Source organism: Balaenoptera acutorostrata, chromosome 12 (genome assembly GCF_949987535.1).
Source record: "Balaenoptera acutorostrata chromosome 12, mBalAcu1.1, whole genome shotgun sequence".
NCBI classification, from domain to species: domain Eukaryota; kingdom Metazoa; phylum Chordata; class Mammalia; order Artiodactyla; family Balaenopteridae; genus Balaenoptera; species Balaenoptera acutorostrata.
This window is the reverse complement of record NC_080075.1, coordinates 62,143,996-62,161,190: the sequence shown is the minus strand read 5'-3', so window position 1 is coordinate 62,161,190 and position 17,195 is coordinate 62,143,996. Positions and strand designations below refer to the sequence as shown.

Below are 17,195 nucleotides of genomic sequence, written 5' to 3'. Positions count from 1 at the left end.
TCGAGTTAACACACAAAACAGAAATTTGCACACTGTTCTGTATGTATACTATGCTTCAATTTAAAAGGTTTCCTTTCAAAAAAAGGATATTCAAAATACAGTCAGAATACATGGTTCCTGATATCTAAAAGTAAGTACAATTTTTGTTAGGCATAACCTCAAATTGGCTCTCTTGTAGCATGTCTCATGGTTAAGGTTAAAGAGTGTGTTACTATAGAGTTGTGCTATTTTGCCCCAAGTCTCAACAAAAATGAATACAAACCCAAAAGGAATTCTGCATTCTGGTAACAAGATCAAACGTTTTGCTGCCTAACCTGTGTGGGAAGGCGCTTGCCTAAGTAACCCAGAAAGTCAAATGTCCAGTTTAGTTTAGTGTTACTTTTTGAGTTTTGGCGGGGGTGGGGCGGGTGGGGGTGAAATACTGGACGTTTATTTGGTCAGCTTTTTTGGCAAGGAAGTAGAAAGGCCAAGTCAAAAGTCATGTGATCCATAAGCACAATACCACAGAAAGAACTAGGACCCTCCTCTATCAATAACTTGAAATGAGACTGTGAACTAAATACTCAGTGTGAAACTCTCAAACACCTTATTTGTAAAATGGAAATAATATTTACCATAGAGTAATATTCCTAAGAGTGTTGTTGAAAGGATCAAATTAGGCACTAACCTGATGGTATTTAAAAAACAGTTAACAGTAATAGTAATCATAGCAATAGTAGTAGTAATGCAAGTTAACATTTATTGAGCATTTATTATGTTCTAACCATTGTTCTTAACACTTTACTTGTATTTACCAATTACCCTTGTAGTTATCACATCATGTATCTATTATTATTATCCTTATTTTATAGATGAGGAAATGGAGGCACAGAGTGGCTAAGAAATTTGCCATAAGCCACAAAGTTAGTAAGTGATGGAGTCAGGACTCAACCAACCCAACCAACCTGACTCCAGAACTCAAGCTCTAAACTACCAACTATACTACTGTCTCTGTGGCAAAAAGATCATGCTCATTTCACCACACCAAGGTTGCCATGTAAGTGGGTGGGGCTCTCCTGGAATAACAGGTTAGGCTTTGGATGGTCCCATACTTCTGGAAGACTCAGACCATGTTTGAGAAATTCTCAGTTCAATGTCCCTGGGGAAACACAAAAACTCTTAAAAAAAGATCTGTTTGCTCTTGGGGGAAGAAAACTTTGTAATGCTTCTCCCAAATGAGTCTAAGTAGGATCATTTTGTTAGGACCAATAACAGTGAAACAAATTGTTTTGAAGTGATAATTTTAATGTGTTGGCAGAAATCAGTTATTTGTATCATGAGCTTAAATGATTGTAAGAGACTTCTTTGCGCTGACGGAGTAACTGCCTGTGCTGGGTCTGTCCGTAAGATAAAAACGGATGCAGAAACTATTGTTAGGTTGTTGTCTGAACCACCCACCATTAAAGCAGTTTTAAATTGGCTGTTAAAGAACCCATTCAAAAGGTTTAACAGTCACTGACCTCGGGGTAGCACCTGTCCCTATGTGAACTAAAGTCCCCATTAAACCCACCCTTTGACCTCGATGAAGGTGGGCAATCAAAGCTATCCAAGAGTGGTCAGAATCAAGAAGAGCCGGTCCGCCTGGCTTTTCACAAGCTGGAAGGAAGAGAGGGCAGAACTGCCCCGTCTTTTCCACATGCTGTGCCTGCATCAGGAAAGAAGTGTTTTGTACTTGGCTCACAGACAGAATGGGAGCTGTAATAGGATACATCCTTATTCTTACCCTACAGTATATGGGAACCAAACAGAAGAGTTTTTTAAATACCGAAGAAAACATTCTCTAATCCTTCCCCCTTGGAAGGAAGCTTGGAAACAACTAGGCCACAGTGCTCAACTCAACTGCATACAGAAGTGAATGGAAACACAAGATCTGACCTTGAGGTCATCCCCTATGGAATATGACCTGGGGAACCTGGCTTGGTCCTGCCAAACCAAAACAAGGGGTGGCAAATTCAGTCTTTCTAAGTTCACTTTAGGACCTGGGAAAATAAGAAGTTAGTAAAATAATTATAATTCCTAGTCCTCTGGATAAAATGAAGGGAAGGGATGATGTAATACTTTGAGGCTAGAAGCACAAAAGAAAAAAAAGGTTCTAAAGGTTCTAATAAAAACAACAGATATACTGTGTAAATTCACCCAAGACCAGAAGAAAGCGGCAACAGAATGGCGTATTTAGATCTCTGGTCTACCACAGGAAGACTAACCATAAAAGTCAGTTTTTACTTGCCAGCTTCCTCATTGAAACTACACCCAGAATTCCCAAGAGTATAACAGACAAATCACAGACTATGGTATTGGTTACAGAATTAACATAAAGAGGTCATAAATAAAAATTCCATTCATATGAAAATATCTTTTTTTCAAAGCATGAAGAAAACTACAAAACGTGGTATTAGAGCTAACTTTATTTTGTTAAATATTAGGTGATGGAAATCATTACTGCTTTTCATAAGGGAAACAAACAATGTACCTGAGATAGCTTCCAAAATAAGCAACAATATTTGGGTGCTTACAGTCTTTCATCATAATAATTTCTTGCTGCACAACTGCAAAGTCTTCTCCTAGAATAAAAAATAAGCAAGTTGAATATTTAGTAAGTAAATTTCAAAATGTCGATTTGTTTCAAAACGTAATAAATAATGTTATTGATATTATTTTTAATGACAACTTCAGTCCTTTCTTGACAGAAAGTAAAGTACAATGATTAAAAGTATGAACTCTGGTCCCAGACTACGTTGGATTCAAATCCCAACTCTGTCCCTTACTAAGCTGTGTGAACTTGGGCAAGTTACTTGACCTCTCTGTGCCAATTTCTTCCTCTGTAAAATAGGGATAAAACTAATAATAATCTATCTCATATGGCTATTGTAAGGGTTAAGTGGGCTAATGTATGTAAAATGCTTAGAACAGTACCTGACACAGAGTAAGCACTAGATAAGCATTTGCTATTATTATAATTATGCCTTGGATATAATCATCATATAATTCACTAGAAATACACTATGTTTTCCCTTTCTTAGCAAATAACATTTAATATAATTTTATTTATTTATTTATTTTTGGCTGCGTTGGGTCTTTGTTGCTGTGCGTGGGCTTTCTCTAGTTGTGGCAAGCAGGGGCAACTCTTCGTTGCAGTGTGCGGGCTTCTCCTTGCGGTGGCTTCTCTTGATGCGGAGCACGGGCTCTAGGCACGTGGGTTTCAGTAGTTGTGGCACGCGGGCTCAGTAGTTGTGGCTCGCGGGCTCTAGAGCGCAGGCTCAGTAGTTGTGGTGCACGGGCTTAGTTGCTCCGTGAACCCGTGTCCCCTGCATTGGCAGGCGGAGGATTCTTAACCACTGTGTCGCTAGGGAAGTCCCAACATTTAATATAATTTTGCACAAGGAAGCAATTCTTTTTTAAGTTAGGGCAGGAACCCTTATACACCGAGACTATCAAACGTACCTCCACAGCTCTCTTGGTAGAGCTGAGAGGCCTTACTCTAGCAGTACTGGTTTACCAGAAGGCCCCCCCCCCCACAGGCCTATCCTGTATTCGAGTGCCTTGCTCCAGCTGTGTTGGGATGTAGAATGGGACTGTATTTAAGCCTGGTCAGACTATAAGCAAGTATCTCTCTCCTTCTACTCCCTCCCTGCCCAAATTCTTCAAAATAAGATCTGGCAAGCCTATAACAGTGTCACACGCTATGGTTCCTGAATGAACATTTGTCATGGAGAGAGACAGAACTGCCATGAATGCAAATGTGGTAAACCAGAGACTAAGCAGAAAGAGAACACGTGGAAGTGCTTACATTGAAATCAAAGCAGCTTTGTATTACTAATTCAGTTTTTAAAGCATTATATACTATGAATAGCCTGATTAAATGTATATTAGTGGCAAAATCAAAAATAGGTTTCCCAAACTAAAGTTTAAATCGTAAATATGAGGTTGTTATGGCAAGCCCTGACACTTCTGGCCTGGCATCTTCCTACTGTAAATGTAACCGAGGCTTGAAAGTAGCCTAACCATGAACCATCTGAACTTAATATCAAAACCAACCTTGCTGCCCCAGTGACAAGGGAAGAAGTAGTAGAGAAGAGACAGTATGTCAGATTCGTAATTTCTGCAATGAAATGAGTACAAAATCAAAGTTCTCCAAAGGGAGAACAGAAAATTTTTATGCCTTCAAAATCTCAAAAGAAAATCACTGAACTAGGATCTTCTGGGTTTACTTCCCACCAGTAAGAATATCTGATTCAGTATATTAAGAAAAATCCAAGATAAACATAATAAAGCCATAATGAGACTAACTCCAGTTTTCAGGGATATACGAAATACTTTGAAAGTTCTAAATTTTGCTTTTCACCTGCCTTTCGATTATACTTTCCCCAATTCAGTGACTGGGTTACATGAGATAAAAGTTAATACAGTCAGCACGAACTCTAGGACTAGTTTAATAGTTAGAGGACAGCAGCTCTCTTTCTAGGAGCAGCCCTGAAGTTGTTAGTCGTCACACAACCTCCAAGGCAGCCAGCTTTAGAATAACACTGATCTGCAGAAAACACTGAGAAGAAACATGAAAAGGGGGGAAGGGGGAAGGCACATGACCAGTGTAATTGAGCTACTACAGGAAGCCTCATCTGCCTGATAATTTTCAGATATACCTGTTCATGACCAATAAACTCCTTGTACTGTTTAAGCCACCTTGAGTTGTGGTTTCTATTATACCTGTAAGCATCACTGCATCAATGTCTTCATGTCTATGTCCTCACTGGAATGTTACATTGTCTAGGACAGGATGATACCTTCATCATTTCTGTATCCCTAGCACCTAATATGCAATCAATGAAGCTGTTGCCTGAATGAATCATAATAATAGCATAATCATAATCATAATCATAGCACGTAATTCTACATGATGACTCTAAATCAGGAGCATCTGCTTTTGGTTTAATTTCATCCAGTTATTAGCATGTTTTATACAATTGTTTGTTTGCTACTCCTGTGGTTTCACTAAAATCTATGAATGGCTTTTTAAGCCTTCAACTACGTCTTTCCCAGGAAATGTTGTTGATCCAAAGTGCATCCTTTTTGTCCTATTAGGTCACCTCCATGTGATTATGACAATGGCCAAATTAAATTCAGTATTTTTGTGGGGAAAAAATCCAAAGAAAAATTCCTTAATTTGATTTTTAAAGGTAACTGAAAAAGGTAATTTGGGTAGGAAAAAAGAAAGCAGTTTAATACATTAATTAATCCAAAGGAGCCTAACAGAGTTAAAGGACTTTCTTCAAAGTTCAAGAGAAATACATTCTAAAGGATAAATTAACAGCCCCCCCCCCAATGGTATGGTTAGACAAGATAATCTTGAAAAATTCTTTCCAATTCTGAGAGTCTATGAGTTTTCGGTAAAATTTTTGACATTAAAGTGAAGAATACATTTTCCAAAGGATGGCAAAAATAAAAACAAAACCTAATTGAGAAAAATAAGCAAGCCTACAAGTAGAGCAGATCATGAATAAATCAAGTAGACAGGCAGAAAAATACAAACTTACATATGCAAAGTTCTCAGAATAAACATGACACAATACTAAGTGTTCAATAAATGTTAACTATATGTAGTAGAGCAAATAATGGCCCCAAAGATGGCCAGGTCCTAACCTCTGAAACCTGTGAACGTTACCATACAAGGCAAAAAGGGGCGTGCAAGCATGATTAAGTTAAGGAGCTTGTGATGGGGAGATTATCGTGAATTATCTGGGTGGGCCCTTAATGTAATCACAAGTGTCCTTATAAGAAGAGGCAGAGGGAGACTTGACTATAAGAAGGCAAGGAGCAAGATGCTATGTTGCTGGCTTTGAGGATGGAGGAAGAGGCCAAAAATGAACGAATGCAAGGAATGCAGCTCTAGAAGCTAGAAGAGGCAAGGAAATTGATTTTCCCTTACAGTATTCAGAGGAAGGCAGCCCTGCTAAGACTTTGATCTTGACCCAGTGAAACACACTTTGGACTTCTAAATTCCAGAACTTTAAGAGAATAAATTTGTGCTGTTGCAAGTCACCAAGTTTGTAGAACTTGTTAACATAGCCATAGGAAACTAATACACGATTACTATCAACATTATCACTGTGGCAGAGCTGGCTAGCCATTCACAAATAATCTGTGCTCTCCCTCCCATAGTGTGGAAGTTACTGGTGGGAGGCAATTATCCCGTCAAAAGACAACATTTCCCAGTCAACGTGATGTGCCCAAGAGAACAGTTCTTGCCAATGGAATGTGAGCAAAAATAATGTGTCATTTTCCTACTCTCTCTTTTCCCATTAGCAGGCTACATGACACTGTGAGGTCCCAGAAAATGCAAGAAGTCTGGGTCCCTGAGTCACCTAAAGAAAGAAAGTCATCCAACAACTTGAACATCTGCTCTAAACTACTGCATAAACTTGAAATAAAATTATATTATGATCTAGCTTAGTTATTACAGTAGTTAGCATTATCCTAAACTGATATAATTATTACCATCCAGTTATGAAAAAGGTTGTCCAAACCGTAGGAGGGGCTTCACAAATGTTTTAGTGGGTTAACAAACACGGGACTCTGTCCCTCTAATAGAGCACAGATATGATGAACAAGATTATAGGCATTTCTATTTGCTTTTATTTTTTATACCATTTTCTTTATTTTTTAATACAATACTTTCCAGTAAAAAGCTATATTTAGTCAAATATGTGAGAGCAAAAGGACACTTGAATGTTATGGGGGTGGGTCTCTCCCTGAAAACTACAATAAAACATAGACTCCCTAATACTTCCTTGCCTTGTTTGTTTATTTATTTATTTATTTATTTTTAGTTTTGGCTGCATCGGGTCTTCATTGCTGCACGCAGGCTTTCTCTAGTTGCGGCGAGCAGGGGCTACTCTTCATTGCGGTGCGCAGGCTTCTCTTGTTGTGGAGCACGGGCTCTAGGCGTGCAGGCTTCAGTAGTTGCGGCATGTGGGCTCAGTAGTTGTGGCTCGTGGGCTCTAGAGCACAGGCTCAGTAGTTGTGGCGCATGGGCTTAGTTGCTCTGTGGCATGTGGGATCTTCCTGGACCAGGGCTCGAACCCATGTCCCTTGCATTGGCAGGTGGATTCTTAACCACTGCGCCACTGGGGAGGCCCTCTTGCCTTTTTAGATACAAACTGACAATCATGGTATTTCCAACATTTCATACAATTATTTACTTTTTCTTTGACAAAATAATACATAATCTTAGATCAAACTGATAACCAACTGCCTTTTTGGTATGCCTAATTATTTTTACTGGCGTCAACTGTATTCAGTTTATAAGACCTACTCTTCTTATCATTAACATAAGCACTTTGACTTAATAAACTATCCACTCACATTTTTAACAAATAAGCAAAAAATTCAACAAAGCGGGCTTCCCTGCTGGCGCGGTGGTTGAGAATCTGCCTGCCAATGCAGGCGACACAGGTTCGAGCCCTGGTCTGGGCAGATCCCACATGCCGCGGAGCAACTGGGCCTGTGAGCCACAATTACTGAGCCTGCGCGTCTGGAGCCTGTGCTCCGCAACAAGAGAGGCCGCGATAGTGAGGACTGCGCACCGCGATGAAGAGTGGCCCCCGCTTGCCACAACTAGAGAAAGCCCTTGCACAGAAACGAAGACCCAACACAGCCATTAAAAAAAAAAAAAAAAAAATTCAATAAAGCAAATAATTACACAAACACTGTTGTTAGATAAATATGGTAAAGTTGTTGAAACAGAACTACTGGCTGGGAGGTAGCATTATCATTTTGTGCTTTTTAACAGTTTATGTATCTAAGTCCAAGTAATTGTAATGAAGGCAACTGATGTGTATCTGCACACTGTGGAAGTAGAGGTTATATGGAAAACAAACAGGGGAAATGTAAGGATTATCTGTATTGGGAGGTGAAACAACAGACAAGTCCTTAGGAAACCAACTCTTGGTCTATTTGTAAACTGTGTATTTTCTGTTTCTGTAGTTCTTTCCCCTATGAAGGAAACGAGTTTACATGTCACCATCAATTACCTTTTGTTTGTTGTTTCTTACGTCAATTCTTTGTTTTTTTATATCTTTATATCTCTCTTCTAAATGTTTAACATTTAGAATATCTAAATGTTATTTATATCTAAATATAAATGTTATTTATATTTATTTATATCTAAATATCTCTCTTCTAGATGTTTAACATGTTCATGACTCTCAGAAGCTGCCATCGTTTTCCAGAAGTGTCTTGACAAATGTCATGATAATGAAATAATTCTTTGCAGTATCAAAAGTTAATTTACATGGTAACTAACAATAGAGCAAGATTAGAATTTAAAATACTTTAAATTATAATTTTTAAAGAGTGTAAAAGGAAGTTAACTTGTTATAGATCTGATTTACCTTTTAGCATACAAGTACGTAAAGAAATATATATGTGTGTGTATTTGTGTATATATACTGTTTGTGAAAATATCTAATGCTTTCATCTGGGTAAAGATGAATAGTTATTCTTAGGACGTACCCTGTTGAGAAAACATTCAACAACCACCATACACTGAGCAGCTAATATGATATAAAAGAGAACGTACTAGAGACCATGAGTAGAGTTCCAGAAATGAACAAGACTTTCCTTGACTTTAAGAAACTTACAGGAGACATAAAATGTGCACAATCATAACTATAACAGCTTAAAGTCAAACCTTAAATAACTCCCTTTCTTTTTCTTTTTTAAAAATTTATTCAACAGATCGTTATTGAACAATTATGTGCCAGCAATGGGACTGCATCAGTAAAAAATAATACAAACAAAAATCCCTGACTTTGTAGAGCTTATATTCTAATGTAAGTAGACAGGCAATAGACAAGATAGATCAGTAAAATTGTATAGTACATTAGAAGGTGTTGAGTACTAAGGTGAAAAATGAAGCAAAGGAGGGAATAGGGATTTAGCAGGAATGGCTAAAGAGAGCAGGTGAGGAAGATGAGATTTGACTGAAGATACAAATTAGGGAAGGGAGCCACTGAAAAGGCTCAAGCTGCTCAGCTTTTTCTTTTTTATGGAGTATGAGAAAATGAGATGAGTTAAATATGACTTTCAAATTTATGGTCTGAGCAACTGGAAAGATGGAGTTGTCATTCACTGAAATGGATAACTCCCTTATTTCTATAACATTAAATCTATACTTTGCTGCTGGACTCACCATGTCTAGCACAGTGTCATAATTAAGGACATATATTTTGGAATCACAATATTGAACTATGGGGAATTCCCTGGCGGTCCAGTGGTTAGGACTCCAAGCTTCCACTGCAGGGGGCCCTGGTTAGATCCTTGGTTGGTGAACTAAGATGCCTCATGCTGCGTGGTGCGGCCAAAAAATAAATATATTGAACTATGAAACCTGGTTTCACAACTTTCTGGTTGTATGATCTTGGGCAAATTCATTCATATTCATATTCTCTCTCTCTGAGTTCAGGTTCCTCATTATGAAATGGAGATAACAGTGTCTCCCTCTTAAGGTTATTGTAAGGATTAAATGAAAGAATACTTGTTAAGTACGTAGAACAAGGCCTCAAACATAATGTTTAATAACTATTACCTCTATTATTATCACCCAGTATGATTTGTTATTCGTAATCCTACATCATTTCTCCTACTCTTCTCCCTCTTACTCTGCTTCAGCCACACTCGCCTCCTTGCTCTTCCTTGAATATCATACACAGCTCCTGACTCAGAACCTTTGCACTTTCTATTCAGCTACCTGCAGTGCTCTTTTCCTCCCAGCTGCCTTGCTTTCTCACTTCCTCCAGGGCTCTACTCAACTGTTGCCTTTAAGATGAGACCTTCTCTGATATCCCTATATAAAATTGCAACCCACAACGACAACTCCACAACATCCTTACTCTGCTTTATTTTTCTCCACAGCACTTATCACATCTAATATATTATATGTTTATTTATTCACTCTGTCTCCCAACACATAATAGGGGCACTCAATCTGAAGGAGTTAATGAATTATTCCAGAAGTACGAAGCAATTGAAACCCACAAGTGAAAAAAATAAGGTGGTATGAACAGTAGAAATACAAAATTCTCACTATTTGCAATATATATGATTGTGTTCCTAGAAAGCAAGCAAACAAAAATCAACTGAAAAAAACGACCAGAAACAATTAAAAAAAAAAAATCCTCAAGTTAGCAAATGAGAACACATACATCAAATTAAATTACGTATCTAAGGAGAAGCTTTAAAATGTGTAGGCCACATTTTAATAAAATACTTTATTTATAAGTATTTTGGGAGTTAAAAGACCTGAAAAACAAAATGGAAAGACACTTCACTTATGAACAGAAGAATTTACTATGGTAAAGATGGCAATTGTCTCATGAATTAATCTCTGAATTAATGTAATTCCAATCAAAATACTAACTGAATCTTTTTTTGAACATAAAAAAATTATAATTAAATTCATCTGGGAAAAATAAACATGAGAGAGCAGTTTTGTAATAGGTATTATTTTAAAATAAGTAGCTCTTATTTAAGAATTGATATACCCAGAAGAATTCTCATCTTTTTGATTCTTTGTCTACCGTGGATCATGTTAAATGTCCTGTGGCCAGAGAGACAAGGAAAAGAAATAAAAATCATCCAAGTCGGAAAGGAAGAAGTAAAATTATCTCTTGCTTGCAGATGATATGATCTTACATGTAGAAAATCCTAATAATTCCACAAGAAAACTGTTAGAATAAATGAATTCAGCAAAGTTGCAGGATACAAAATCAACATATAAAAATCAGTTGTGTTTATATACACAAGCAATGAATAATCAGAAAAGGAAATTAAGAAAACCTCAATTACAATCTCATAAAAGAAGAATAAAATACTTAGGAAAGACCTGTACACTTAAAACTACAAAATCCTGCTGAAATAAATTAGACATAAGTAAATGGAAATACACCCCATATTCATGGATTAGAAGACTTAATATTGTTAAAGTGTCCATACTACCCAAAGTGATCTACAGATTCAATGTAATCCCTCTAAAAATCTCAATGGTATTTTTTACAGAAATAGGAAAACAACCCTAAAAGTCATATGGAACCACCACAAAGGTCCCTGAATATCCAAAACAATCTTGAGAAAGAAGAACAAAACTGGAGGCCTCACATTTCTTGATTTCAAAGCATATTACAAAGTTACAGTAATCAAAACCTTATGGTACTGGCATAAAGACAGACATATAGACCGATGGAACAGAATGGAGAGCCCAGAAATAAACCCACACACATATGGTCAATGGATTTTCAACAAAGGTGCCAAGACTACAGAATGGGGAAAGAATAGTCTCTTCCACAACTGGTGATGGGAACACTGGATATCGACATGCAGAAAAATGAAACTGGACCCACCTCTTACACCATACACAAAAATCAACTCAAAATGGATTAAAGACTTAAACCCAAGACCAGAAACAATAAAACTCCTAAAAGAAAACATAGGGGGGAAACATCTCTAACACTGTTCTTAGAAATAACTTCTTGTTGAGACACAGATGTAGAGAACAGACATATGGACACCAAGGGGGGAAAACTGCGGTGAGGTGGGGATGGTGGTGTGCTGAATTGGGCGATTGGGATTGACATGTATACACTGATGTGTATAAAATTGATGACTAATAAGAACCTGCAGTATAAAATAACAAACAAACAAACAAAACAATTAATACTAAACTTTCATTGGGTTATTTGTATGGAAATATGTTAATATAAATGTTTCAGACATTACATGAAATTTCTAAAAATCTTATATGTTCTGGTATAATGTTATAAGTCATAATTCTAGTTATTACTTTAAAATGTATATCTCAGAAATAACTAAATTTCCTTGTCAATTGCATTATTATGAACTTTCATCAAATCTTTAACCGTGGTCATTTTTAAGTCTTTTGTCATTTACAGACAGTTCTGGGTGTACTCTGATGCTTTTGCAAATATGTTCCTATAAAAGGGTTTCATCTTCAAGGAATTCATGGAAAAGACTCTGACAAGTACAGGTTTCTGGTAACTGACTGTACTGCTGAACTGAATGAATAAGCATTTTCAGAACTCTAATGGAAAACTGATGAACTCATAAAAGTGTTAACAAAAGATCAAGATGAAAAAAAAATTAATTACATGGGACTGAGTGAACTGATGAGGATGATTATAATTTTTGTGACTTTGTTTGAATTAAAAAAAAAAAATCCCACAAGGACTCAGAGGCAAAAAATATACAAATCAATTTGCACTGAAAAGTAAAGGAGCTGTTACAGTGGAGGATTACCGGACTGAATGTCAATATTATGACATAGTATGAGTGTTTCGTGTTTGGTAATTGCAATCATTGTTGCTTTTGTTGTGGTCATCCATTTACAGTGCTTGGTGTCAGTCTATTTATCTCTTGTAAAAATAAAATACAGTGTGTGTGTGTGCGTGTGAAAAAAAAAAAAGAAATAACTTCTTGGCTATGATAGGAAAAGAACAAGGAACAAAAGCAAAAATAGACAAGTGGGACTACATTAATCTAGAGAGCTGTTGCAGAGCAAAAAGGCAACCTAAAGAATAAGAGAAAATATTTGCAAACTATATATCTGATAAAAGGTTAATATCCAAACTATATAAGTAACTCCTACAACTCAATAGCAAAAAAAAAAAACCCCAAACAAACAAACAAAACACCACCAAAAAACCAAACCCTGATTAAAAAATCAAAGGGCTTGAATAGACAATTCTCCAAAGAAGACATTACAAATGGCTCACAGGTATATGAAAAGCTGTTCAACAACACTAATCGGAAGGGAAATGCAAATCAAAGCCACAATGAGGTATCAACTCACACCTCTTAGGATGGCCACTATAAAAAAATATAGAAAATAACAAGGGTTGAGAAGGATGTGAAGAAATTGGACCACTTGTATACTCTTGGTGGAAATGTAAAATGATGCAGCTGCAATGGAAAACAGAATGGAGGCTGCTCAAAAAATTAAAAATAGAACCATCATATAATCCAGCAATACCACTTCTGGGTATTCAACCAAAAGAATTAAAATCAGGATTTCAAAGATATATTTGCACTCCTATGTTCACTGCAGCATTATTCACAATGGCCAAGAGGTCCAATGATGCATGAATGGACAAAGAAAATGTGGTGTTTGTACATATATATATAATGGAACATTATTCAACCATAAAAAGGAAGGAAATCTTGGCATATGTAACAACATGGATGAACCTTGAGGATATTATGCTGAGTGAAATAAGCCAGTCACAGAAGGATAAGTACTACATGATTCCACTTATGAGGTATCTAAAGTAGTCAAACTCATGGAAACAGAAAGTAGAACGGTGGTTTCCAGGAGCTGGGCAGGGGGTGCGGGGGGTAGTGGGTGCAGCGTGAATGAGGAGCTGCTATTCAGTAGGTCTAGAATTTCAATCATGTTGGAGATCTTCTGTACAACATTAAACTTATAGTTAACAATACTGCACTATACACTTAAACATTTATTAAGAGGGTAGATCTAATGTTATGTTTTTCAACACACACACACACACACACACACACACACACTGTCCTATGGCCAGAGGAAAAAATTTAAATTTAAACTATGCGGAACAAATAAGGTTTCTCATGCCCATGTTATGGGTACTCACTCACAAATCTTCCTCTATTTTAAACAGAGAGAAATGGGAATATCCACTTACGCTATATGTAAAAGTATTTTAACTGTAAGACAAGTTTTAATTTACCATTTAATATGATACGTGGTACCATTTGAAATACACAATTTATAAACTCCATTTCATACTACAGAAACAATAAATGGAAATAATATTTTTCAGTAAAACCATAGCTCACTACCCAGAGCTGTGATTCCCTTAAACAAGCTGTCAATTATTATCTCAAACTACAAGAATACCAGGAAATCCAATTCCTATCTTAAACTAGGTATCATGAAATCCAATGGCTGGTTTTAAAAAGATAAAATTGGGACTTCTGTGGTGGCGCAGGGGATAAGACTCCATGCTCCCAATGCAGGGGGCCTGGGTTGATCCCTCGTCAGGGAACTAGATCCCACAGGCATGCCGCAACTAAGAGTTCACATGCTACAACTAAGGAGCCGGTGAGCCGCAACTAAGACCCGGCACAACCAAATAAATAAATAAATAAATTTTAAAAAATAAAAAATAAAAAGATAAAATTGGCTTTAAGTAATTAGAACATATAGTTATAAAATATTTTTTGTAAAACCACAGAACCAGCACCTAATTTTTAGTTTTTGGAGAAATATTCAAACTATAATTAATACCACACAGAAATATAAAGGAAGTGTTTAATAATCCTACTGACTTCTTGATATTTCAACATATGGAAAAATTAATTATAATAGCAATATTTGTATTTTTAAGGATTGAGAATGAAGAAAATGACTCTTCAAAAATTTCATCTGATGAAAATAACTGATAAAGAGAAAAACCACATAATGTTGCAGGATACAAAATTAATGCACAGAAATCTCTTGCATTCCTACACACTAATGATGAAAAATCTGAAAGAGAAATTAAGGAAACACTCCCATTTACCATTGCAACAAAAAGAATAAAATAGCTAGGAATAAACCTACCTAGGGAGACAAAAGACCTGTATGCAGAAAACTCTAAGACACTGATGAAAGAAATTAAAGATGATACCAGCAGATGGAGGGATATACCATGTTCTTGGATTGGAAGAATCAATATTGTGAAAATGACTATACTACCCAAAGCAATCTACAGATTCAATGCAATCCCTATCAAATTACCAATGGCATTTTTTATGGAACTAGAACAAAAAATCTTAAAATTTGTATGAAGACACAAAAGACCCTGAATAGCCAAAGTAGTCTGGAGGGAAAAAAATGGAGCAGGAGGAATCAGACTCCCTGACTTCAGACTATACTACAAAGCTACAGTAATCAAGACAATATGGTACTGGCACAAAAACAGAAACATAGATCAGTGGAACAAGATAGAAAGCCCAGAGATAAACCCACGCACCTATGGTCAACTAATCTATGACAAAGGAGGCAAGGATACACAATGGAGAAAAGACAGTCTCTTCAATAAGTGGTGCTGGGAAAACTGGACAGCTACATGTACAAGAATGAAATTAGAACACTCCCTAACACCATACACAAAAATAAACTCAAAATGGATTCGAGAACGAAAGGTAATACCGGACACTATAAAACTCTTAGAGGAAAACAGGAAGAACATTCTTTGACATAAATCACAGCAAGATCTTTTTTGACCCACCTCCTACAGTAATGGAAATAAAAACCAAAAATAAACAAATGGGACCTAATGAAACTTCAAAGATTTTGCACAGCAAAGGAAACCATAAACAAGACAAAAAGACAACTCTCAGAATGGGAGAAAATATTTGCAAACGAATCCACAGGCAAAGGATTAATCTCCAAAATATACGAACAGCTCATGCAGCTCAATATTAAAGAAACAAACAACCCAATCCAAAAATGGGCAGAAGACCTAAATAGACATTTCTCCAAAGAAGACATACAGATGGCCAAGAAGCACATGAAAAGCTGCTCAACATCACTAATTATTAGAGAAATGCAAATCAAAACTACAATGAGGTATCACCTCACACCAGTTAGAATGGGCATCATCAGAAAATATACAAACAACAAATGCTGGAGAGGGTGTGGAGAAAAGGGAACCCTCTTGCACTACTGGTGGGAATGTAAATTGATACAGCCACTATGGAGAACAGTATGGAGGTTCCTTAAAAAACTAAAAACAGAATTACCATATGATCCAGCAATCCCACTACTGGGCATATACCCACAGAAAACCATAATTCAAAAAGACACATGCACCCCAATGTTCACTGCAGCACTATTTACAATACCCAGGTCATGGAAGCAACCTAAATGCCCATTGACAGACGAATGGATAAAGCAGATGTGGTACATATATACAATGGAATATTACTCAGCCATAAAAAGGAACGAAATTGGGTCATTCGTTGAGACGTGGATGGATCTAGAGACTGTCATACAGAGTGAAGTAAGTCAGAAAGAGAAAAACAAATATCGTATATTAACGCAAGTATGTGGAACCTAGAAAAATGGTACAGATGAACCGGTTTGCAGGGTAGAAGTTGAGACACAGATGTAGAGAACAAACACATGGACACCAAGGGGGGAAGGCCGCGGAGGGGTGGGGATGGTGGTGTGATGAATTGGGCGATTGGGGTTGACATGTATACACTGATGTGTATAAAATTGATGACTAATAAGAACCTGCTGTATAAAAAAATTAATAAAATAAAATTCAAAAATTAAAGAAGAAAAAAAAAAGAAAGAGAAAAACCACAGGCCCAAAATGGCATCACTTGTGCTAAAGCCCATGATACCAAACGTAGATTTAATATCTAACCTAAATGCAGTTTCAACCTTCACCAGAAATGTAATCTTAATCAACCAGTTTGGAATTTTTTGGTCAGCATCAATGAGGTAATCTGTCACATGGGCCCTCTCTATTCTCCCTGAGGAAGAAAAGGCAATCTGTATGATAAAACCCTTGCCACTCCCTCCTCCGAAAAAAGAAGATGTCCTGGTCTAAAACTAATCCTTCCTTTTCTTTTGCTAAAGGTCCCCTGCCCCACCCTTCTTCCTATAAAAACCTTCCATTTTGTACAACTCCTAGGAGGGCCATGCCACTTGCTAGACGGGATGCTGCCCGACTCATGAATCACTGAATAAGGCCAGTTAGGTGGGGGGACTTCCCTGGTGGTCCAGTGGTAGAGAATCCGCCTTCCAATGCAGGGGACGTGGGTTTGATCCCCAGTCGGGGGACTAAGATCTCACATGCCCCAGGGCAACTAAGCCCGTAGGCACAACTACTGAGCTCGAGCACCTCAAAGAAAGAGCCCACGTGCCCTGGAACCCGCGCCACAACTAGAGAGAGAAAACTCGCACACCACAACTAGAGAAGCCCATGCTCTGCAACAAAAGATCCTGCATGCTGCAACTAAGACCTGACACAGCCAAAAAAATAAATAAAATATTTTAAAAAGTGGCAGTTTCTTTAAAAAAAAAAATCCAATTAATTAGATCTACAAATTTACTCAGT

General features: G+C 37.1%; 1 protein-coding gene across 2 annotated transcripts in view; it reads right to left on the bottom strand.

Annotated features, from left to right (window-relative positions):
- Positions 1-17,195, bottom strand: part of MAP4K3 (mitogen-activated protein kinase kinase kinase kinase 3) — a 198,489-nt gene that overhangs the window by 97,207 nt on the left and 84,087 nt on the right. For both annotated transcript variants that reach the window (XM_057558303.1, XM_057558304.1), the window contains exon 3: positions 2,510-2,600. In XM_057558303.1, coding sequence (XP_057414286.1) covers positions 2,510-2,600 — 91 coding nt within the window. The remainder of the gene's footprint in view (positions 1-2,509; positions 2,601-17,195) is intronic.